The sequence below is a fragment of the Chinchilla lanigera genome, unplaced genomic scaffold (assembly GCF_000276665.1).
Source record: "Chinchilla lanigera isolate Chin_1 unplaced genomic scaffold, ChiLan1.0 scaffold00019, whole genome shotgun sequence".
Taxonomy (NCBI): domain Eukaryota; kingdom Metazoa; phylum Chordata; class Mammalia; order Rodentia; family Chinchillidae; genus Chinchilla; species Chinchilla lanigera.
Window position 1 is genome coordinate 12,051,801 of NW_004955420.1, and position 26,632 is coordinate 12,078,432.

General features: G+C 38.3%; 1 protein-coding gene across 8 annotated transcripts in view; it reads right to left on the minus strand.

Moving 5' to 3' along the window:
- Positions 1 to 26,632, minus strand: part of Lrch3 (leucine-rich repeats and calponin homology (CH) domain containing 3) — an 88,306-nt gene that overhangs the window by 53,234 nt on the left and 8,440 nt on the right. For 7 of the 8 annotated variants that reach the window (XR_001233690.1, XM_005383086.2, XM_005383084.2 and 4 more), the window contains exons 2-4: positions 6,826 to 6,970; positions 4,674 to 4,800; positions 935 to 1,040 (exon numbers count right to left, since the gene is read on the minus strand). Coding sequence is in view for 7 of the 8 variants with exons in the window: in XM_005383086.2 (XP_005383143.1) it covers positions 935 to 1,040; positions 4,674 to 4,800; positions 6,826 to 6,970 (378 nt within the window). In the remaining variant the exon portion in view is untranslated. Of the gene's footprint in view, positions 1 to 934; positions 1,041 to 4,673; positions 4,801 to 6,825; positions 6,971 to 7,669; positions 7,755 to 26,632 lie in introns of those variants that run through there. The other variant, XM_005383089.2, reaches the window with a different exon arrangement.

The window sequence follows — 26,632 nt, forward strand, 5'->3', positions numbered from 1 at the left end:
TTCCTACTAATCTGTCCATAACTCTGTAATGTTTGTATTGTTCCTATGCTATTTCATAAATGGATGTATGTTCATTATTATGTGTTTCCTACAACAACCATTGAGAATAGTCAATGAATATTCAATTGGTCACTCATGTATAGCTCTATTTATTTTCTTTAGAAGCCACTTTGAAGATACCAAAGTATAGTACAACAACCACTGATATAACCTACCACTTTTGTCTGTAGCTCACTATTGTCTACTTGTTTTCCTGAGAAACTATCTTGTAGATAACAATATGTAAAACAACCACCATTGATAATTTCCTACCACTTTGACTGTAATTCAGTAAGCCCCCCTATTACTATGCTATCCTTCTTTTACTCTTTAAAATAAAAAAAAAAATTAAAAACATTACATTTCTCCCATAGTCACACTTGCTGAAATTTTCAGTGGCCCTACCCTGAGTTACCAATTACATCAACTGGTAATTCATAAAAACAAAATCAGTGGTTAATAGTTATCAAAACTTTTTACTGAGGGCTAGGGCTGTAGCTCAGTGGTACAGCACTTGCACATACACAAGGCTCTAGATTCAATTACCAGTACTGAAACAGAAACAAAACTTTTCATTGAAGAGCCCTTAAAAATCTACAATAGAAGCCGGGTGTGGTGGCACACACTTGTAATCCCACTACTCAGGAGGCTGAGGCAGGAGGATCACTGAGTTTGAGGCCAGCCTGAGCTACAAAGTGAGTTCAAGGCCACCTTGAACTACACAGCGAAACCCTGTCTCAAAAAAAAAAACCCTACAATAGAACAGATACCACTATTAAATAAAGTATCAGCTCTCAAACACTGGCCTAACTTAAATACTTTTGTCTTCTGCCAATCAGTCTGTGGTCCTTAAAATAAAAAGACAAATAACAAGACAATTCTTTCAGTTTCTTACCTTCAGGCAAACATACTAAGTGATTTCTTCTTACATTTAGGTCTCGCAAAGCCTGCAGATTACCAATTTGGGAAGGTACAGTCTGAATTTCATTGCAGCTGGCATCCTATTTCAAAAGGATACAAAGTAAAGATTGTTCTTATTACAAACTTGCCTGCTTTAAACCATCAGATGAGATTAGATAGGATAATATCAGAGTCCTTCTCAGTACCAAAAGCTTGTGCTTTTGTGTCTAAAAATAATTCTACACTTTATATTCACATTTAACTTGAAAATTGACTAGCACTGGAGTAGGAATACAGCTCAATGATGGAACACTTGCCTAGCACAGGCCGGGTCTTGGATCTGATTCCCACCACCACAAAAAATAAAGTTGCACATATTTTAAAAATATGTTTAAAAAGTAAGTTTTGACTGATTCTGTACATTTTATATAGATTAACATGAATTTTTGAGAACTACAATTAAATGACTTAATATGTGACTAGGAGGCCTATACTATTAGATCAAAGGAAAATGTTAGTCAAAAGGTAAAGTAGGAAAAAGTACAATATCAAAATAAATATTTTATTTTCTATTATTCTAATGAAACTAGGAAAACAAAACGATACAATTATTTGGAAGAAAAAAACCCATCTTCAAAATACCAGTCTGACTGATCAAGAATATGAATTAAAATGCACAGATGACTCAAAGTACCAAACTGAATGTGTGGGGAAAATACGTACATGGGGCTGGGGGTACAGCTTGATGGAAAGGCACCTGCCTGGCAAACACAACGTCCCAATCCCAGTTTTAAAAACACACACACACATACTCACAGGCTATGAAAAAAATAGGGACTATTCTATTAGCATCTGATGAAACTGATTTTGTGTTGTTTTTTGTTTTTTGTTTTTTTTTTTGGTTTTTCTCCGGTACCGGGAACCGAACTCACGACCTTGCGCTTGCCAGGCAGGCGCTTTTGCCGCTGAGCTAAATCCCCAGCCCCTTGTGTTGTTTTTTGAAACAGGGTTTTTTTGTACTGGGATCCAAACGAAGGGGCTCACACTTGCCAGGCAGGCATTGCATGGCTAAGCTACATCCCCAGCCTGACAGGATTTTACTATTCAGTTCAGGCTGTCCTTGAACTCATTATGTAGCCCAGGCTGGCCTTCAACTCATAGCAACCCTGCTGCCTCAGCTTCCCAAGTGCTAGGATTAGAGACATACACCACCATACCCAACTCTATGAATCTGTTTCTAAATATGTGTCAGTTAGGCCTTCTGGAATCTTGGTTAACACCTTGATTCTAATGATTCTGAAAAGAGACTACGGACAGGTTCCAAGATTAGTAAACTCAGAATTCCATGATTCTGACAGCCAGAATAATTTGTAAACCCACTATCATGTGAAACAGTGGGAAGCCTCCTAGGTTAAGAAATCATCCAAGCTGCACATTAACCTGTAAAATTCTTCCAACATATAAGTAATATTTAGAAAGTCAGACTACTTCAGTAAAAACTTCAGTAAGATTCAGACGTTACTTTTTAGTTTTCTCAAAATACTCTTAGAGAAAACAATGCAATTTTCACTTTCCGGCTAATTAGTGCCTGAAGCAGAACCAGGAGCTAGACTTTTTAATCCAATGTTCTAGGCAACCAAGGCTGGAGGGTTCTAAAAGACGGTGAAAAGGAAAACTAGTTTGACTAAAAAGGTGGTAACAATTTATAAAATATCTTTCAGAAAACATATGCTGAAAGACATCATTTACTTTCACTGAAAAATGAGGTGAAACAAAGGGAAGAGACAATTTGGATGTTGCAGAAAGACCATCAGGGAGGAATCAGGAGCTTGAAGGAACAGATTCTTCTGCCAGTAAAAGCTCTTTGTATGATGGAAAGAATAAAAACTAAAGGCAGCTACTGAAACATATCTATCTTTTGAGTAAGTAGGACTGAAAAAGTAGAATATAAAGCTGGGTGTAGTGGAGCATGCCTGTAATCCCAGCACTCGGGAGGCTGAGGCAGGAGGATCATTGCAAGCACCAACCTGGGCTACAAAGTGAGCTCGAGGCCAGCCTGAATTGCATAGCAAGACCCTGTCTCAAAAAGACAAAAAAAAAAAAAAAGAAACAAAGAAAGAAAAGTAGAAAATAAAGTTTTAAATGACTTGAAAATGAGAATTTGAATTGGAGTATAATTTACAACTAGTTCATGTTATCAATCCAAACTGAATAAATGCCAACAAATGTACACTCTGGACATTTCCTAGGTCTAAGTGGCTCTAAAACTAGTCTAAAATCTAGACTGTAGGATTAATGTCTGTGAGTTTTTACATGTAACTTCTTATATGCAAAATGCATGTAAAAACTGTCCTAATTTGTCCATTTAGATTAACATTACATAACCTTTTCTGTTTATGATAAACATCTTTGTAAATAAACCCACAAGGAACTATACTCTTCAATCTCAATGGACAGAATTTCATTTCAGCATTTCAGAAATGAAGATAACTGGTTCCATCAAGATAACTGGTTCCAAATTCTACTGCTATGTAACCTTGGGCAAATTATTTAACCTAAGTGGTACTTTCCTCAGCTATAAAATGAAGACAATTTTAGCACTCAGCTTATATTAATCACAGTGATTAAACGAGAAAATTCTTTTTCTTTTTTCTCCTGGTACTGAGGAATGAGCCTAGAGCCTTCACACTGAGCTGTATTATCCCACTCCCTTTCTATTTTTTACTTTGAAACTTGGTGTCATTAAGTTGCCCAGGTTGGGCTTGAACTTGTAATCCTCCTGGTTCAGCCTCCGGGAGTGCTAGGACTACAGGCATGTGCCACTATGCCCAGTGAGTAAAGTCTCATTCCTGTACCCAGAACATTTACACAAGAGATAGTTCCTTATAATTTACAGTGGAAGGTAGGTAAATTTCAAGTAAACACCTTAGAAAAATATATGGCAGTAAATTATTTTATAGTTATACTTCAAATACAGTAAGACAAACAAAAAAACTTAACTTTTTTTTTTTTTGTCTTTTTGAGGCAGAGTCTCACTATGCAGTTCAGGTTGGCCTTGAGCTCACTTTGTAGCCCAGGCTGGCGTTGAACTCACAATGATCCTCCTGCCTCAGCCTCTTGAGTGCTGGGATTACAGGCGTGCACCACCATGCCAGGCTCAAAACCTTGACATTTTAAGTATCCATTCTCCTATAAAACTAACTGAAAATTAGAGTATTGATGGTATTAAAGCTGGTGTGGTGGTGCACATCTGTAATCCTAGTACTCCGGAGGCTGAGGCAGAAGGATCATCACAAATTCAAGGCCAACCTGGGCTACATACTGAGTTCAAGGCCAGCCTGAACTACAAAGTGAGACCCTATCTCAAAATATGTAAAAAAAAAAAAAAAAAAAAATTTGATATTACAAAATTTAACTTGAAAAGTCAAATGTAGTCAAATGTAGTATTAACTAATATCACAAAAGTTTAATAACATGGAAATCATTCAATATTGGTTAGTACATAATTCTAATCACATTTCTCTATTCTGTGTATGTCTACGAGATTTGTACTTCCGGTCCTTTCTCAAGGAATTGTCAAGGAATTGTGCACTGATCACTTAGTACTGTACAGTGCATGTCTAACATCGGAAAAAAACTCAAAACCACATCTTAAGAATAGATTGTTAACATATGGAAGAGTATGGTATGGCTGGAGACACACTGCACAATCAAAAGTTAAAATATTAACTTACAAGTTCCGTCAAATGTCTGAGACGTCCAATTTCTTCTGGAAGTGAGACCAATTTGTTATTACTAGCAATTAAGACTCTCAATGGTAAATTACACAAGTGTACTGGCAATGTTGACAGTTGGTTCCGACTAAATGAGTAAGAAAAGAGGAGTCAGATGCTACTACTGAAGAAAAATTTCCGTCTCTCTTATTCTAGACTCAAATCTAAGTAAACAGGTTAGCAGATTTGTGTTCTACTCTTCATTTCATCAACTGTCAGCTTTGTAGGTTTATGCATAGCCCTGAACTTATCTGGGTTATATGAAGATTCCTCATCCATAAACTAAGTATTTTTGTAGCTTGCTTTGGGGTGCACACCTGTTCTCCCAGCACTCTGGAAGGCTGAGGCAAGGAAAGTTCCAGCTCAATCTGGGCAAACTTAGCAAGACCCTGTCTCAAAATAAAAAATAAAAAAACAGATGGGGCTGGGCATGGTGGCACACCTATAATTCCAGCACTGGGAAGGCTGAGGCAGGAGGATCACCATGAGCTCAAGGCCAGCCTAGGTTACATAGTGAGTTCAAATATTTATTAATTGACTGAATATTTATTAATTGCCTGAATAAGTCATTTAAACAAATGCCTCTAGAGCTGGGCATGGTGGCACACACCTGTAATCCCAGCACTTGGGAACCTGAGGCAGGAGGAGGCTGAGACAGGAGGATCATTGCAAGTTCCAGGCCAGCCTGGGCTACAAAGTGAGTCCAAGACCAGCCTGAACTATACAGTGAAACCCTGTCTCAGAAAAAAAAAAAAAAAAAAAGAAAAAAAGCCTCTAACTCTGTTGTAAGAATACATAGTGAGCCTGCCTAGCAAGCGCAACGTCCTGAGTTCAGTTCCTGGGACCAAAAAAAAAAAAAACATAGTGAGACCCTGTATCAAAAACAAAATCAAATCAAACCAAAGAAATCAAAACAACTAGGTACATAGCTCAGTGCAAAGGCCTTGAATACCATGTATATGGTATTCCCAGTACCATATACAAAAACAAAATAAAAAAACTGGCAAAAGCTAAGTATCAGTTGGGTGTGATACAGCTGGCGCACATCTGTAATCCTAGCACTCTGGAGGCTAAAGTAGGAGGATTGCCATGAGTTTGAGGCCATCCTGGGCTACATACTTAGTGCAAGTCCAGCCTAAAGTACAAAACAAGACCCTGTCTCAAAAAAAAAGTAAGTATCTCAGGAAAACAGGGTTTAAAAAGTATATAAATATACTACAATAAAGTATTACTTATAAACTATTTCCAAAGGATATTTTATGACAAGAGGAAAATGCTTTAAACTTTTTGACTAAAAGCCTGGAAAAATAGGAGAAAAGATCACCTATAATAATATAACTCAGATAACAACATTTTGATAAATTTATACTTTCCTATATTTGTACACATTCTCAATTAGCTTTTTAACCTTTGCATGCCTGTGAAATAAAATAGTTCTTACAAGATGTGAAAAAATAGAGGTGAGCTGAATAAATATATTTATAAATTTATATACTCAGAGCTTAATACACAAAAAATAGTCACAAGAACCAAATGAATAATTTCAGATCTACTATAAATATATACATATAAATAAATAATTTTCTGGGGGTGGTCTTTTTGAGTCAGGGTTTCACTATGCATTTCAGGCTGGCCATAAACTCACTCTGTAATCCAGGTTGGCCTTGAACTCACAGCGATTCTCCTGCCTCAGCCCCCTGAGTGCCAGGAGTATAGGCATTTGCCACCACTGCCAGCTAGATCTACTATTCTTACTTTTTTTGTGACATAATATTTTTCCATTTTATTTAGCTCTCTTCTAGCTAAGTAAACACAGTTTAATATTCTTATTTGGTGAAATTAATGTGAAAATGTAATTAGAGGATCACTATTACAAGTCTGCTAGACAAGACTTTGCACACTTCCTCAGCTAAAAGCTAGTCAGGTTTGAATGCTAAGCCAAAAATAAAGAGAAAATAAAGCAATATATTCAATATATCTTAAGGACACATACAGAAACTGCTGATATGAACAGATAACATAAATGTTCATAAACACTGAAATAAAAAGAGATTAGGAAAAAGGAAAAGACTATTTAACACAAACAAAATCTTTAAAGAAACAGTATTCTTACCTAATATTTAAGTATGTTAGAGCTTGCAAGTTTATAATTGCTTCTGGGATATACCGAATACAATTTTGGTACAAGTTGAGATTTTCAAGAGAAACAAAATGACATGCTTCTATAGGAATTTCTGAGAGGCGATTTCGTGATAAATCTGAAAGAAGAAATAAATTTAAAATCAGTCCTGACAGCTGATTCAAACATAAATTAATAAGTAGATTTTGTGATAAATATATTTTAATTTTCCAGAGTTTCTACTGTGGAGTTGGCTTAGTGCAAGCATCAAAATATTTATTGACTGAATAAGTCAATTACATATGCCTCTAACTGTTGCTGGAAAAAGATTATTTTTTGTCTTCTTTTTTATAGATTGAACTCAGGACATTCTCACTGAGTTACCTTCTTAGTCCTTTTCCAAATTTTTATTTATTTCATTTCTGAGGCAGTACTGGGGATTGAAATTAGGGCTATTGCACTGAGCTCTATCCCCAGGCCTTTTTTATTTTTTGAGACAGGGTCTTGCTAAGTTGCTAAACTGCCCAGTGTAGGCTCAAACTTTTGATCCTCCTGCCTCAGCTTTTCAGAGCTCTGGGACTGCTAGGATGCACCACCACACTCAGCCAACCATTCCTTTTGAGTTTCCACATATACTAGGAAGTAAAACAATTACTCTCTGCAGATACATGCAGGGATATGGCTCAGTGGCACAACACCTGCCTGGTAAGTGCGAGGTCCTGAGTTCAATTCCTGATACAAAACAAAAAACAAAAAATAAAAAAAACACTTGAGCAGTGTTGTTTTAGAAGTTCTAAGACATCTACCTAAAGACTGTATAGAAGTTTGTATCACTAGCCTGTGTGATGGTGCATCTCTCTAATTCCAGCACTTTGGGAGGCTGAGATAAGAGGGTCACAAGTTCCAGATCAGTCTGGGCAACTCAGTGACTTAGCCAGAACCTGTTTCAAAATAAAAAAATAGAAAGGTTGGGGATTTAGCTCAGTGTAAACACACACACACACACACACACACACACACACAGATTATATCACTAAATTTCACATATCTTAGGAAAGAAATGGATTCTTAATTCATCTTTCCAGAAGCACAGAAAACATTCTCAGATTTTTACAAAAGCTAAACAAAGCAAAACAAAAAATATTATCCTTTTCTTCACCAGTTGAAGATTATCAAGATCCTGTAACCTTCTTTGATAGCACTGGCAATAGATGAGACAGTGTGAACTTCAATAAAAACAAAAGCACAGGGCATGGTAGGAACTACGTATCTGTAATCCCAGTTATTCAGGAAGCTCAACAAGGAGGACTGCAAATTCCAACCCAGCATGGGTGACTTAGCAAAGTAAAGAAATAAAAAGGACTGAGGATATACCTCAGTGGCAGAGCTCTTGCCTAGCAGGTATCAGGCCCTGGGTTCAAGCCTCAGTACTACCAAAAAATGATAATAATTACAATGAAGTGAAAACCTACTGCACATATTGAACTACATGAGTTTATAATGGTATACTCCAAATATATGACACAGAACCAATTGGTTTCTTATAAATGGTAAAGTGAGAAGAATCAAACACTTATTGTGCATTCCCTATGCAGACAGATCATTGAGTAACCAAAGAGATGAAGAGAAGCACCTCTAAATAAGGTATCCTAACTATGAATGAAACAGAATGCCAGGATATCAACATTTTGCGACCCCCAGGTTTTTCTTTTCTTTTCTTTTTTTTTTTTTTTTGAGACCGGGTCTCACTGGGTAGTTCAGGCTAGCCTTGAATTCACTATGTAGCCCAGGTTGGCCTTGAACTCACAATGATCCTCCTGTCTCAGCCTCCCAAGTGCTGGGATTACAGGCGTGCGCCACCACACCTAGTGCAATCCCCAATAATAAATGGAGCTAGAACTAAACAATCTGGCTATCTTTATAAAAAAGCAATCAGAAATTACTGTATATGCATCCCACTAGAACAGAGTATCACCGAGGATTTTGCCAAAGGGACAGAGCGTGAGTCTAATGTTGCTTCTTTATCAGCTGTAAACCTTCAAGAAACATACAGAACAGAAATGTAAGTTGAGGGGCTGGAGATTTAGCTCAGCGGCACAGCACTTGCCTGCCAAGCACAAGGTAGTGAGTTCGATTCCCAGTACAGAAAAAAACCAAAAAAAAAAAAAAAAAAAAAAAGAAATGTAAGTTGATATATGCTTTATACAATAAATCTTTGGCTTACAAATCTGTTCAGTTCCGTTCCAGAGAACGTTCCTAAGTGTGATTAGTTTGTAATCTGACAAAGTGAATCTTATATAGTACCTGTGAATACATAGTACACTTGTACTATTCAAAACTTGAATGCTTTTTTTTGGTACCGGGAATCGAACTCAGGACCTTGCGCTTGCCAGGCAGGCACTTGTGCCACTGAGCTACATCCTCGGCCCTAAAACTTAAATGTTTTTAAGTTGGAGATTTACTGAACATCATTATCCACTTAAATATACTGTAAGGTTTATTTGCTTACCACTGTTTTCTTTCTTGTGTTTGTAGGAAAACAGAAAACTTCAAGTTTCTGTTGGGAATTATATAGTGAGACTCCTGGGAGAACTTTCTCCAGAAGGAGCACCTGACAAATACAGCCTTGAGTTCCGCATATCTGCAAATATTTTAACCACACAAGTATATGCTGGCACAATTCTTAGTAATCTGCAGATGTTATTCTGCTACCTTCTAGTTTCCAGTGTCACAGGGGGAGCAATCTGGTGCCTTGCTGGTTACTTTTCTTTTGTAAGCAGTTTCCTCTGCCTGCCGACCACCTTTCACATTTGAGGTGGAAACTCAATGAACTCCTTTCAATCATTCCTCCAAACAAGAATTCTTCACTATTATATCTTTAGTTGTTGCACTGCCTCCATTTGATCTTTCTCCTTTTTTGTACATTTTTCTGGTTTTATATACTCGTCTCCCTAATATTCTAAATCATGAATCTGAGTCTCATTCAGAAACATCATTCTCTCAACAAATTAATATATGGAGAAGTGTTTCCACCTCACTTCATGTTTAAATTCTTTTATGCTATAATTAGAAGCATGTCACTTTGTTTAAGACTCTTAAGATAATTTCTTTTGTTCTGTGTGAACTCGCCATCAATGAAGCCAATGGATGCTCTCCTTGTTCACCCTTCTCCTTGGCTGACTGAAAGTGTACATCTAAGTGGACTGTTTTCCATAGCTCTCCTCGGCCTTAAAGCTCAGGTCAAGCTGCAACTGCTAAAAAGTAGTTAGCACCAGAGGAGGAACCTCTAGAAGAGCTGGAATTAAGCTTTCTCTCTGGAGCACAGCTATTTCTGCAAACTCAAAAGGTCTGGTGTTGGCCCAGAGGCCAGTGAAACCCCAGACCCCCACACTCCTTATGAGCCCTGCCTATGTGCAGGTGGCTGCCAGCAACCGAAGTTGGGAAAGAAATCATCTTTCCAAAATGCCTGCTCACACTACATTCACATGGAAAAAGTTAGTCAGGTAACAGAAATCATTAGGTACTTCAGACTGAAAAATTCCCACATAAATCAATCTAATTGTGACTACTTCTTTAATACAAAAAACAATAATTGGGGCTGGGGGTTTAGCTCAGCGGCAAAAGCGCCTGCCTGGCATGCGCAAGGTCGTGAGTTCGGTTCCCGGTACCGGAGAAAAAAAAACAAAACAAAAAAACAAAAAAACCCACAATAATTATCACTTTCTATTTAAATTATAAATATAAGCTTCTAAAAGCTATAAAGTACAATTTTAAAACTTAGAGAAATGAAAAATTATTAATGTCAATTACAAATTTTTTTTTTTTTGGTACCAGGAATCAAATTCAGGACTTTGAGCTTGCCCTGCACACGCTGTGCCACTGAGCTATATTCCCAGCCCTATAAATTGGTTTAGTCCATAAACACAACAAATCAAACTTAAGCAGAGATTAGTCAATTTGTACAATAAACCTTAATTAATTAATTAATTAATTAATTATTTTTGGTCTTTTTGAGACAGGGTCTCACTATGCAGTTCAGGCTGGCCTTGAGCTCCCTTTGTAGCTCAGGCTGGTCTCGAACTCACAACAATCCTCCTGCTTCAGCCTCCCAAGTGCTAGGATTACAGGTGTGTGCCACCACACCCAGCTCAATTATTTAACTTTTAAATATTCACCAATTTATCTTATTTTTCTAAATTTACTTTGCCCATCAACTAATGAAAACATAAATGTAGTACAGATCCAACATAGAATACTGTTTAGCCATAAAAAGAATGGAATCCTGTCATCTATTATGACATGGACAGAGCTGCGGATCATTATGCTAAGTGACAGAAGCCAGGCACAGAGAGACAAGTATCATCTGATCTCATTCATATATGGAACATAAAAATGTTTATCTCTGCTGGGCGTGGTGGCACACACCTGTAATACCAGGACTCGGGAGGCTGAGGCAGGAGGACTGCTGCAAGTTCGAGGCCAGCCTGAGGTACCAAATGACTTCAAGGCCACCCTAAATTGCATAGTGAAACCCTGTCTCAAAACGACAGTTAATTAATTAATGAATTAATTAATTAAAAATAAAAATGTTGATCTCAACTAAGAGTGGTGGCACAGGTCTGTTATTCCAGCACTCAGGAGGCTGAGGCAGAAGGATAGCCAGCCTAGGCTACAAAGTAAGTTCAAGGCCAACCTGAATTACAGAGTGAGACCCTACCTCAAAAAAAACAAAACAACAACAAAAAAGTTTAAATGTTGTCACCATAAAGAAATAAATGCTGCTATGGGTTGTATCTTGATTTTCCTCCAAAGCCTCATATACTAATAGGTGGGGCTTTTGGGAGGCGGCTGGATCTAGGGTATGTTTTTATGGATTAAGGGTATATGTGATAACTAAATCAGTCTACTGATTTGTTAAGCATAGATCTGGGTGTGGGTAATTGGAAGGCTCACCCTTGGGGTGGGTGGTACCAACAAATTGGCTTGTAGCCTGGATGTAATAAAAAGGAAAGGACAGAAGGCAGGCTCACTACATTCTGCCTGCCCTTCCACAGACTGTTTCTCCTTTTAAATGCCCCTCTGCCATGCCACCCTGTCTTCAAACCAACCATCAACTGAAACCTCTACAAACTATAAACCTTTTGTCTTAGTTACTTTTTTTGCTGCTGGGACAAAAAACCCAACACCCAAAGTTAAAGGGAGAAAAGTTTACTTAGCTTACAGTCTGTAGAGGTTTCAGCCCATAATCAGTTGGCTCCAGGGAAGCGTGGCTTTGCACAGAACAGTTCACGGTGGGCAGAAAACAGCAAAATCAACAGACCTCAACTGCATTTCCCTGCCCCTTTTATACTCTATCTGGGCTGCTGGGATTAGGGCAGTGCCAACCCACTCAGTGAACTGATCACATACCTTAATCCCAGCATCACACATTCTATATTCAGCCACCTCTGAAAAAGTCCTGTGACCGCATGAGGCTTTGGTGGGGGGGAGGGGAGCAACTAGACACAAACTATAACACTTTTCCTCCTTTAACTTGTGGGTATTAGGTATTTTGTTTCAACAATAGAAAAGGGAAACACTTAAGGAGATAAATGTTTAAACTGACTTAAACATGATATAATATACATTTCAAAATATCACATGGTACCCTATAAATATGTACAATTGTTATGTTTTATGTATCAGTTAAAAGAAAAACTAAAAATAAACACATAACTGAATAAATAGAAGCACAAGCAGTTAATAAATGAAACCAAATTATGTAAATAAATAAAAGCTGAGATGGGTCACACTCATATAATAGTGCTTTAGGAGTATGTACAATGTAATAACCTTGTATCTTTTTATTTATTCTATAGTACAAAATGTTTTTAATTTGATAGTCCCCTTCTTTTTAAAACTTGCATACCAATTTACTTGTCCACTTATTATCTGCATGGGCTTAGGGATTTTCATGTGTTTTGGTACAGCCACTGTCCCATATTTGACTATGAGAACTCCCTTTCAGGCTAGCTCCTGTATCTTTCTGATATGTTACCTTCATTTTTTTTTTTTTCATTCTAACACTTCCTTACATTCTGGCACAACAAGATGTTCCAGTGTTTTAGGTTTATCTTGTAACTTCCTTGCCCCAGATCTGAAATCAGCTCTTTCTAATCCTGTGTCACAGAAACTTCTGTGGCAAGTTAGGTGTGGGTGGGTAGAAGAGGGGAAACTACCAACAATGAATGAAGCTGTAGAACTGAATGACTGGTGTTGATTGATTTATTTTTACTACAGTACATGTTTAAAGTGCATAATGTTCATATTCCTTGTGTGGAGTTGGTATATGGATATCCCACATCTTAACATCCTCCCCATCTCTTGGTCCCTTTCCCATCTGAGAAAGAGCTATGTCCCTACTTCCTATTATCTATCTTTTATTTTGTTCTTTATTTATATTTTGGGTTTCTTATATACGAAAAATCAAGCAATATTTAAACTTATGTGTCTTATTTACTTCATTTAATATTATAGTCTCAAGGTGCATCTATTTCCCACAAATGACTCAAGTTTCTCCTTCTTTATGGCAGAGTACTACTCCATTGTATATAAATACCACTTTTTTTTTATTCATTTATCTGTTGACAGACATATAGACTGCTTCCAACAATTAGGTATTAGGAATTATACTGCTATAAACATAGATATGTATGGATCACTGTAATATAATATCTTCATTTCTTTCAAGAAGATACCTAGAAGTGGAATGGCTGGTCAAATGGAATTTCTAGGTTTAGTTTTCTGAGGAACCTCCATTGTGATTTTGCTAGTTTACATTCCCACCATAATGTAGAAGGGTTCCTTTTCCCCATGGCCTCGCCAGCATTTCTCATTATTTGATTTCTTTTTTTTTTTTTTCCGTCTTTTTGAGACAGTGTCTTACTATGCAGTTTAGGTTGGCCTTGAGCTCACTTTGTAGCCCAGGTGGGCCTTGAACTCCAAATGACCCTCCTGTCTCAGCCTCGCAAGTGCTGGGATTACAGATGTGCACCACCATGCCTGGTTATTATTTGATTTCTTGATGATGGCCACTCTTCATGGAATAAGATGGAATTTGAGTGATGTTTTAATTTGCACTTCTCTAATGGCCAGCATGTAGAACATTTCTTCATGGATTAACCATTTGTACTTTCTCTGAGAAGTGTCTATTCATGGAAGCTACTAAATTTTGGAGGTTTTAGAGTGGTCTATTAAGCAGCAGTATAAAAGCAAACCAGAAATTCATACCTGGAAGCCGAGTGCTGCTTTAACAAAACCTGAAACATCTGGTACTGATTTTAGAATCAGGCAGCAGGCAGTTGTTATGAGGGGTCACATAGCTTACTTAGCAAAAGAACCTGGAAAGCAGTGGGGGGAAAAATGCTACTTTGGGCTAGAGAAGAGAATTCTAGTTCTGCTCTGGCAGAGGACTTACAGAAACTGTAACCTGCAGGAATGTTGTAGGTAGAAAGGGTACGAATGGATTTAAACTGCCACAAATACATGTGGTTATCTGTTGTAAAACCTGTTGTTGAAGTTAAATATGTGACAAGGATCAAACAAAGATCACCAAGTATCTTTAAATCTTTTTGTCCCCCCAATACTCTGCCCGAGGATTGAACCCAAGGCTCTGGGCATGGTAAGCATGTGCTCTACTGGTTGAGCTACACAACCAGTCCTTTATCTTAAATCTTGATAAGAAAAGGTATGCACATATTCATATGTATGCATATGTAGTCCAACAGTTTTCTAATTATTCTCTTATATTTAGGTATTTTTCAAATATATTACATATTTTTCCTTTTTAAATAATACAGGGGAAAAAAAGATTTCAACCAACATTTGGGGAGAGCAGTACCAGGGACTGAACCCAGGGCCTTCATATTGAGCTACAACTTAAGAAGTTATTTTTCATTTTGAGACAGAGTCTCAAATTGCTGAACTGCCCAAGCTGGACTCAAACTTTCAATCCTCCTGACTCAGTCTCCCATAGTGCTTGGGATTACAGACATGTGCCACGCACACAGCTTCAATTAATTTTTAAAAACTACTCAGCTTAGGAAAGAACATGAATTTCTGCATCAGATAGGTTCTTGGTTCACCTAAGATTAGAAAGATGGACTCAATTTTAGGGTTTATAAAGTATGATCTATTTCTTATAGTATGCTTTTTAATCCTTTACAATGTTTTTTAATCTCTCATCTTGCAGCTTTGCTGATCACTTAATCTGCTAAAAGTTTTCAAAACCATACTCTGAAGCAATACACAGAAAAATTATTTCTTAATTGACATGAATGATAGAGCCCAACTACAGTCACGGTCCTACCATTGATTCCTATCTTAAACTCTGGAGCATTTCAGAATCTACCTCCCCTAGCACTTCCAGCGACAGGCTTTCAACTATTCAACTTTTTTGGGGTGTGTGTGAGAGGGGTAAGAAGTATGCTAGTATGCTAAAAGGTATTTTCTTCCTATCTCAACTACCTGTTCAGTAATTTTATAATTTTATGAATTAAGAGTAACTTTCTAGAGACAAACTTGGAATCCAAAGACATAATAATGTGGATTCTTTTTTCTTTTTCCTGTCTTTTTGAGACAGAGTTTTGCTATGCAATTCAGGCTGGCCTTAAACTCACTTTGTAGCCCAGGTTGGCCTCACACTTGCAGCGATCCTCCTGCCTCAACCTCCCAAGTGCTGGGATTACAGGAGTGCACCACCTTGCCTGGCAATAATGTGGGTTCTTACACAAGGAAAAAGCTATTTTTGGGAAATCCATGGCAGTTTCTCCCCAATTCTTTTCTAACTTTCTGCTTCTTTTGAGGCTGGGATAATCACAAAGTATAGAAGGACAATATAATTTTTTTTGTGTGTGAGATGGTCTGTTTCCCAACTGGTCTCAAACTTGTCAGTCTCCTGGGGGGGCTGGCATTACAGTATGGGCTACAGTGCCCTCAACCATACTTATTTTGCTGATATGATACTATTCACTTCTCATAAGATAGCAGAGAAAAAACAAGGGGAAAAAAACCCTTTAAAATGCTCCATTCCTTATAATAGCATGTGAATAACTTGATAGGTTCATAATTTAAATATTTTTTTAAAAATAATTACAAATACATATTTGTAGCATTTCAGTGCTAGCTAAAAAAAAAAAAATCCTCATTTTCTCTCAGAGGAAGGCTACAGAGTTTTGTGCCTTCTTTCAGATGCAGACAAGACTGTTGGCAAGCACCAATCTGGCTTCTTCCCAGAATGGTTACAGGAGCCAGGAAGGGGAAGGGAATGGAGAGTGATCATTTCATGGATACACAGTTTAAGGAACAATGACAAAGAAGACAGAGATTGGATTAATAAGTGAATAACCATGTGAATGTAATTATACCACTGAACTCTGTTCTTAAAATTGTTAAAATAATAAAACATATGTGGACTTTTACCACAATAAAAAAAGTCAAATGTGTAGTAAACAAGGTAGAAAAGAAATGTTCTTTTTAGTGATACATACAAAACAGTTCTTTTTAGTGATACATACAAAACTCTCTAAAACTAAGGAGTTGTCTAATAACCATGCATCTTATGTTTCAGCAATAAACTCAAACAGAAATCACAGAAACAAAAATCCAAAGTATTCCTCAACTTCAAATGCCAAAAATTAGCCTCAAAATTCTGTAACACAGGATGTTAGTTGTTTATTAACTTTTTTCCTTCCTAACCATATTTCTCTTTCCCAAGGAGAAAAATATTTAGTATTTCATTCTATTCAGCTATGTATTCTATTCAGTCAGTAAGATTTATTTCTTTAAGTCTCAATAGCTAAGTTAGGAGCTAGGTTCACTCCAGTCCAAACACAAAATAATGATTTCAACAGTATGGCATTTATTAAGAAATGCTAGGACTCAAAAGTCTTATGTTCTCCTAATAACTCCTTCAGGCCATCACATGATGACATCATCTTTCCCAAATAAAGGCCATCACACAGTACAGTCCCATTACTTCCTACGAGGACAGCCAAACATTCCACTAGGAATGATTAAGAGGACTAGAGATTGTGACAAATAATCTACGTAAGATTTTTTTAAATTGAAAAATGTAAAATTTAAAAGAATGTTATAGGAATGATATCCTTCAGTATATAACTGTCATAGTTACTTTTCTCACTGCTGAGACCAAATACCCAACACCGAAAGCTAAAGGAGGAAAGGCTTATTGCAGCTTACAATTTGTAGAGGTTTCACTCTATATCAACTGGCACCAAAGCAGGGTAGCGTAGCAGAGGGACATCACAGAGGAGAAACAGTCCATGGCAAAGCAAGGCAGGCAAAAGGCAGCAAGCAACAACCAATGGGAACTGCTCTCTTTCTGTCCTTTATATTCTATCCAGGCTCATACCCAGGGCACCCTTAATCCCAGCATCACACACCTTAGATCCAGCCACCTCCAAAAAGCCTCACCTATGACCACATGAGGCTTTGGAGAGGCAGCTAGATATAAGCCATAACATTCCATCCCTGGTTCTCCAAAGACTCACGAACATCCCTTTATGCATAAAGCATTTAGTCCATCTCTAAGGGTTGCCAAAGTCCTAAGAGTTTCTGCACTGCTGAAAAGTCCAAGTCCAAAGTCTCCTCTGAGATGTAAGTCTTAGCTGTGACCCCCTGTACAGATGAAAAGAAAGTTAAACACTTATAACATATGATGGTACAAGCTAAACATTTCCTCTGCTCCATCTTCACTGGCTATAACTTTACTGAAGTTTCCTTTCTGGCCAAACTGAAAATGTTCTAAATTATTCTGCTGGGCTCTTTGCTCTTGATTCTCAACACAGATCTGGCTAAAAGCCCCCAACAGTATCCATACCACCACAACAACATTAGACTGTCTTGAAATTTCTTCTGCAAGATTAACTACTCCACTGCCCTTAATCTCAGTCTCAGCTGAAGTCTCTGGCACAAGCAAAATGTAGATACGTTTTCTGTCAAAGCATAACAAAAATGATCTGGAGTTCAACAGCCAATGCAGTTCTTTTTCCCAAAAGAAACTTTCCTGAGCTTCTTCCTTACAGGTAGCATTCCTATCAGCATTCTGGTCTTTTGAGCTCTGACCAGAATCTACCATTAAGTACAACTTAAAGCACTCCTTACTGTCAGCATTGTATCATTAATCCCAGCATCACACACCCTAGACCCAGCCACCCCTGAAAAGCTCCATCTATGACATCTAAATGTAAGTTGTAATAATAAGGAAATGGTAAATACCAATTATAAATCTTCTAAAATACACATTAAATATGAAATAAACTAAAAGGGGGCTGAGGGTTTAGCTCAGTGGCACAGCGCCTGCCTGGCAAGCACAAGGTCATGAGTTTGATTCCTGGTACTGGGAAAAAAAAAAAAAAAAAAAAAAAAAAAGAAATAAACTAAAAAGCAGAGTTCTTATTGAAGGTCAAGCCCTGTATATAAAGTATTATATAACCATAATAATTTAAAATACTAATTGATAACTATTTTAACAAACCACAATGAGTTTATGGTATTTTTTACAGGCTAAAGAACATCAAGCAGGAAGAACATAAAGTTACCCCTTAAATGAAGATATTTTGATGACTGATAACAGCTTGTTACTCTTTTGAAACTTTCTCTTTAAATGTATCACATTAATTTTTAAAAACTCTATACTTAATATATTTCCTTTGTATTTTCAACTACTATGCTTTTCCGACAAAAATTCTGAGACAGAATGCAGTAAAAATTGTTTCATTTAGCTATTAATTTTAATTATGTAACCATGAAAGTCAGAAAATAGTATTTTTTAGCCTTTTCATTTCAGTCATTATTTTTACATGACTTTGGGTTATCTTTTATAAGTTGTTTTAAACTTTAATCAAAGCAGCAAATTTATATAATGTAAAATTATCAATCAGTGACCGCTTCCAGGAGGATGAGACAGATGTCATTTTCTTTATTCCTCTGCTAAGTACAACTAAAAACCCTGACTGTTATGACTGTTACATATACATATAAAGTGAAACATCAGCATTAAGTTCCCGGTTTTCTCTTTGTTTATGTCCTATGTATTCTGAACTTGGACCTGACATCTCCATGCTGGAGACTCAGAAACACCAAAAGACAAAAAAACAAGACAAAAACAAAAATAAAAACAAAAAACAAAAATCTGCTTTCTCTAGCCAAAGACCAGAAAGAGGGAGGCTTAGCAGAAGAAAAAATTTCAGGACAATAACCGCTTTACTCCAGTCAACTACCAAAAACACAGGGCCTCACCCCAAAATAGGCCAGCAAAGGCTGATTTGAGTCTGATCCTCCACCCTTGCCAGGTGATAAGCAGGCAATTCAGGGACCCTCCTCCCTCCCTGACCCTATAGGCTGGTATCAGAGAAGACCAAGTATGGAGCCAAGAACAGATGGTAAAGAGGGTCGTTTCTTTACCATTCGGGGCCTGGCACTCTACCACCATCCCCTGTACCCCCTGACAGTAATAAGGTATGCTCCACCTCCCCACTGCTGTGAGGTTAAGGGAAGCTAACAGAGGGTCAGGACTTTCATCACCACCTCTGTCTCTGCCTCTGTGGTATCAGAGGCAGGCACATAGGAGGCAATAATAACACACTGCTACCCGTCTCAGCCAGAGAGGTATCAGTGGAGGCCTATGTGGGGACTCCCATCCTTGGCCAACAGAAACCAGCATCCCTTTCTGCACACTTAGCCGTCACTGAAGGCTAAGTGGAAAACCTGGAGATCTACCTCCACCTGGCAGCAACAATGCAGCTACCTTCTCACAAGAGCGGTGCCAGAGAACACCAGCTACAACATCAGTTTAAGTGCAGCCTGGGCAACTTAGCAAGACCCTGTCTCGAAATTTAAAATACCAAAAAAGACTGGGGATGTAGCTCAGTGCAAACGTCCTATGAGAGAGAGAGAGAGAGAGAGAGAGAGAGATAGGGAGGGAGGGAGGAAGGGAGGGAGAGAGGGAGGGAGAGATAAAGAGAGAAAGGGAGGGGGAGAAAGGGAGAAAAGATCCAGAATCTTATATACACTCAAAATGTAGGTTTCAATTATAAATATTTGTAATATCAAGAAATGGGAAGATCTCAAACTAAATTTAAAAACTAACAGATGCCAACACTAAGATGACAGAAATATTATTAGATCATTATGAAACTACTTCACTAAATAATTATCAACTCTGTTGGAAGAGAAATAAAGCCTCACTAAATGAACACAGAGCACTATAAACCTGTGGGGTACAAATTCTCTATGATGAACGTGATCATTATATATATCTAAAATGTACCAACAAACCTGACTGGAAAAAAAGAAAAACAATGTCAGGTATCTTGGTTACTCTTCTCTCATTGCTGAGACAAAATACCCAACACTCAAAATTAAAGAAGAAAAGGTTTATTTAGCTCAGTCTGTGGAGGTTTCAATCCATGCAAGGCTGGCTCCAAGGCAGGGTGGCACACAGCAGAGGGCAACCATTCAAGGCAGTGGAGGATAGCAAAAGTTGCAAGCGCAAAATGGAGGAGCGGCAGAGCAGAGGCAAGCAGCCTCTTTTCCTCCCTTACACTGTATGCAAACTACCCACCCCAAGGCACATGAAGCACTCACATCCATAATTCCAACACTGGACCATGGATCAATCATAATCTCTAAAAGCCCGCCCCATAACCACATGTGGCTTTGCGGGGACACCCAGACACAAACCATAACACCAAGCAAGGTGGTACATGTCTATATCCCAGTACAATGAGAGGTTAGGGCAAAAGGATCACAGAGTCAAGCCCACTGGGCAAATCAGTGATTTAGCAAAACCCTGTTTCAAAATAAAAAGTAGAAATAAAAAAGAATGATATTTTGAAACAAAACAAAACAAAAAAAACCCTGTGAGACTATAACAAAATCTAACATTTATATCATCAGAATCCTGGAAAAAAGAAAAGGAATGAAAGGTTTGGAAAGGCAGCTGAAGTGAAATAACTAAAAGCCGCTTAAATCTGGCAAGTCATAAACTTACAGGCTTGTCAAGCTGAGCAAACTCCAAACACAACAAACCTTCAAAAAGTCTGCACTAAGATAGAGTCACACTTCTGAAAGTTTAAGAGCAGAAAATCTTGGGGGCAATGAGAAAAACAACAAATGACAAAGGGTTTTATCCTGGAACTCATGGAGGCTAAAAGTGGCACCTCTTTCATTTGCTGAAAGAAAAAAACTGTTCACCCACAATTGTACACCCAGCAAAACATCCCTCAGAAACAAAGAAGAAATCAAGAACTGTCAGATGAAGAAAAACTTATTATGTTGCAATCAGATCTAGGCTAATAGAATGGCTAAAGAAAATTCTCTAAACAGAAAACAAGAAGTGAACTCCAGAACAAGAAAGAATGCATCTGCAACGCAACGAGATAGGCTTCAGAATAAACTGACCTTGCCAATGCTTGGCCTGGGAGCCTCCAGAATCCTGAAAAAGTAAATTAGCAGCCCTGGGAAACTAATACACTTCCCCTGGAAGCTTTGGGGATCTTGTTTTTACACATTTTTTATTTAAACCAGATCACAAAATCTGGTAGGGGTTTTCAGATTAGCAAGAGCAAAGCTCTGTAGAGTATGGACTTCTTTCACTTTGGCACCCAAACAGCAAGTCAGTCAGGCAAAAGATACAAGTGCATGGATTTATCTTCTAGGTGCCTCCCATATCTACTCCAGGAGCCCACCCAAAATTTAGTGGCTTATTCATGATAAGGAAAACAGAAATAAGGAAGAAAAAAACCGCCTTTGAAATCATTAGCCTATGGAAAAGCCACGTCATCATTATCATTATCATCATCATCCTTATTAAACTTTATAGGAGAATTCTTGCAGCACAACGGTCATAGAGTCTTGTGATCTGTATCTTACTGCACTGCTGACACAACAACAGGTCTGCCAATGCATGGCCTATGACAGCCAGTGTTTTGAAACTTTACAAGGTGCCATCACACACATCTTACTTTCTCAGAGACATAGGTCCTTCAGTCTGGAAACACTGAACTATTTTTTAAGAAGGAAGATTTCCTCTGCCCTTGTATTTTCTACTTGCTCTTTCATCTTATCAGACATTAAACCTCTTTAGACTATAATGTCTCTTTGTTTTTTTTTTTCCTCCTTTCTTGGATTTCCTCTTATTTTTGAGAGATACAACAATTACAGTTTCCAAGAACGCTTTGTTGTTTGCTGCATGTTCCAGTTTTCCTTTTTGATGAACCCCAATCATATTTCATGTCTGTGATAACCTTCTTTTTTGCCTTTAAGATATCAATTCTAGATTTCTGGAAGGTTTTTTTTTTTTTCCTGCTCTTTTATTGTTGTCTGAATTATCTTTTGGGCAGTGTTCTTTTTGTTATCTATTGCTCTGTCTTTGATGTCAGAGACATTCTTCTATCTAGTAGTATTTAGTTTTTCTTTCATATTTAAACACAACACTAAAATTCTGGTTAGGAGCTGTCTATGTATGTTAAGCTTTGTTGATATAGCAGACTTGCCTGTAAGGTATAATGTAGAGACCTGGCTGTTTGACTCGGTATTTATAAAAATCAGTATTCAAAGTTTTTCTCTTCAGCTCTCCCAGGTTTCTTCCAAAAACTCCAAATGTCAGAGGGTTCTATCTCCAAGACCTTTGTGTTCAGTCATTAAACTTTCAACTTGGAGCCTTACCCTACCCCTAACTTTTTTTGTTTGTTTGTTTTCTGTACCAGGAATTGAACTCACAACCTTGCGCTTGCCAGGCAGGCGCTATGCCACTGAGCTAAATCCCCAGGCCCCCTACCCCTATCTTTAACTGTGCTTATACCCGAATTCAGACCTCGTTTTAGTCCAAGACCTCCAGAAAATAATAATCCCTAATTTCTCAAATATACATTATTCTTTAAAAATATGACATGAATAAGAGCTTTAAAAGTCTTACAGGACACCTGTTATCCCAGGCTTTAGTAGAGCAACTTGGGTACATCACAAGTTCAAGACTGGCCTGGACTGCAGGGTAAGACCCTGTCTCAAAACAACCAGTCTTACTGGAAAAGTTACTAGGGATGATTCAATATTTTTTGTTTTTGTTTTTGTGAGACAGGCTCTTGCTATGTAGTTCACGCAGGCCTTGAACTATGTAGCCCAGGCTGGCCTCAAACTCACAGCAATCCTCCTGTCTCAACCTCCCAAGTGCTGGGATTACAGACAAGTGCCACCATGCCTGGCTTCCAGGCTCCTCTTCAGCAATCCTCCTACCTGAGCCTCACCACTAGCTCACATACAATTTTGTATCAGTTTACATATATTTGTCCAGTCATATTTTACATACCAATATAGCTTCATAAAATATATATGAGGATTAAAATGGTATTAAAAACAATACCAGGCCAGGAGTATAGCTCAGTGGCTTAAGCACTTGCCTGGCAAGCCTGAGGTCATGAGTTCGATCCCCCGTACCAAAAAAAAAAAAGCTTAAAAACAATACCAATTACCAGTAGTAACCAGTCAATCATATATATGAAATGACTTTGAAAAGCAGCTTTTTTTTTCCAGTTATGCTTTCCTAAGAGTGGGACACTGGAAAATGTATGCAGGCTGCTAAAATCTGGGTACATATTTTGAAAGCTGGGCCATGAAAAAAATATTTAACTAGAGAAACGTTATGGTTTAGATCTATAATGTCCCCCAAAGGCTCGTGTGTAGAAGGTGACTGCGTCATGGGGGTGCTATGCCTATCAGTGGAGTCATCTGCCGACAAGATCATAGGGGAATGTGTTGTTAGGAGGTGGGGCCTGGTGGGGTCATGACCTGGAAGGGGCTGTCCTCGTCCCATCTCCTCCCTTCTCTCTGCTTCCTGGCTGCCATGGGGTGAGCAGCTTTAGTTTGCCAAGTCATTTCTTCCTGAGAGCCAACAACCATGGACTGAATCCTCTGAAAACTGTGAGCTAAAATAAACCTCTCCTTTAAATTGTAGCTGTCTGGTATTGTGTCTCATTGATGGGACAGTGACTAACATAGAAATTAAAAATTAAACTATTCCAATAGAATTCAGCTAAGAGAACTATCCTTGTAGTCTGGAAACCTAGATTTTAGTCTTGCTTTATAGGTAAGTATATGCTTCGTGGATAAAAATAAAATAAAAAATACCCAGGGATAAAGTTTAGCATGAAGGTCCTGGGTTCAGTGCCCAGTACTGCAAAAAAAAGGTCCTTAAAATGATAACTACAAAAATTCAAAGTAAGATAAAAACTCTCACAGTACAATTCAGGAGCAAACTAAATCATGCATTGCAAACAATGATTTCAACAACAACAACAACAAAACCTGGGGACATGTAATCAGAACACTTGGGAGGTTGAGGCAAGAGGATGACTGAGTTTGAGGCCAGCCTGAACTACACAGCAAAAATCTCTGGAGAAAAAACAATACCAATTATGAGTAGTAACCAGCCAACTATCCTTACTAGTTACTCTAGGAGGAAAAAGTCAATTTAGAACCATGGTACTAAAATATACCAATTTAACCCTCATATGTATTTTATGAAGTCATACTGATATGTAAAATAAGACAAAATAAAAAAATTATAACAAGGTTGAAGTGGTTTATTTTAGATTTAAAAAGCATACATCAAAAGCTATACGATGCTTAGAACAATGTCCCAACAGGCACATAATACATTTTTTACTAAATTAAGAAATATGGCACTGAAGTAAACATGGGAAGGAAAAGGAAGCAGAAAATGAAGGAAGCTAACAGTTGCTAAGCACGTACAGGCACTGGAACCTTTGTTAATTGTTTCATATGGCTACAACCTCATTCAATCCACAAAACTTCCTTATGAGGTAGATAATGTACAGATGAGGAAAATGCTATTTAAGAAGGTTAGGTAATCTGCCTGGGGGGGTCATAAAAGCTAGCAAGTTACTACCTGTACGGTATTTCTCTGAATTCAAAACCAAGGTAAAAGCATACTCATTCTCTTGTACAAAACACTATACTCAGGTTATTTTAAAATGCTAAAAGGCAGGTATGTGATTAATAGGCACATTAACAGTGACGCATGGGGAGCTCCACTGTTCTTGTAAAAACCAGGGATCTTGTAAGGAATACTATTTAAAATGAAGATTAAATACTGTGATGGTTAAACCCAGTATCAAATTGACTGAGGTGCCTAGAAAACTGCTTAAAGCACACTTCCAGGTGTGTCCGGGGATGACTGGCATACCATCGGTGAGCTGAGAAGGGACAGTCCATCAGAATGTGGGTGGTGCCATCCAATAGACAGGTGGCTTGGATGGAACAGAGAGTAGAAAGGGGAAGCTGGTCCACCCATACAAGCTCCATTTGTTTTTGTTTTTTTTTGTCTTTTTGAGACAGGGTCTCGCTATGCAGTTCAGGCTGGCCTTGAGCTCACTTTGTAGCCCAGGCTGGCCTTGAACTTGCAACAATCCTCCTGCCTCAGCATCCCAAGTGCTGGGATTATAGGCGTGCGCCACCACACCTGGCACAAGCTCCATTTGTTCTGAGTTTGCACATTTATTTTCTGCTGTCTTTGTCTGTGGACATCAGCCACTGGTGCCTCTCCAGGGAGTTGTTGGGCCTTCAGCTGTGGACTGGAGTTGTATCATTGGTCCCTCCTGTTCTGAAGCTTCCAGTTTCTTGGACTGACTGGGTACTACTTTCCGTTGCTCTCCAGCATGCAGATGGTAACTGTGGCACTAGCCAGCCTCTGACCATGTAAGCCCATCTAATAAATCCCCTTTTATAATTATACATGTTCTACTGGTTCTGTTCCTCTAGAGAACTCAAATACAGGTACCATCATTAAATCACTTCTTCCAACATAGGGACTCTTACTAAACATGACCTTTAAAATGTGCACGGATTGCCAGGTATGGTGGCACATGCCTATAATCCCAGCACTTGGGAGGTTGAGACAGGAGGATTGCCATGAGTTCAAGGCCAGCCTGGGCTACACTGTGAGTTCATGGCCAGCCTGGGCTATATAGTAACACCATATCTCCAAAAAATGAAATAAAAACAAAACAAAACAAAAGATGTGCAGGGATTATAGATTAACTATAGTATTCTTTTTTTTTTTTTTTTTTTTTGGTTTTTTTTCTGGTACCAGGAATCGAACTCACGACCTTGTGATTGCCAGGCAGGTGCTGTGCCGCGGAGCTAAACCCCCAGCCCCAACTATAGTATTCTTATACCCTGAGATCACTGAGCTGATCTTCCTTCATCTTAAGGTGGTGCTATGGCTTTAGTGTGGGTTAAGTGTGTCCCCCAAAGATTCATGTATTAGAACCTTGGTCCCTAATGGGGCCATGCTGAAAAAAACAGTGGAACTCTCTAGAGGTGAAGCCTACTGCAAGGTGATTGCATCACTGGTGGTGCTGTAATCAGAAGAGATTAAGGTAGTCTCATGGGGCCCTGGTTAGTTAGTTCCCTTGAGCAAGCCTGGTGTCTCATCATGTCATCTCTTCTGCATGTGCCACTGTGCATCATCTTCATGAGGCCCTGACCACAGCCAAGCAGAAATGGGTGCCATCCAGAAGTGAACAAATAGACTTCTTTTACATACATTGCCCACCCCTGATATTTTGTTATAGTAATGCAAATGGACTAATACAGACAGAAAGGTTGAAAAACTATAATCAGAAGAACCGGGGCTGGGGATTTAGCTCAGCGGCAAAGCGCCTGCCTGGCAAGCACAAGGTCGTGAGTTCGGTTCCCGGTACCGGAGAAAAACCAAAAA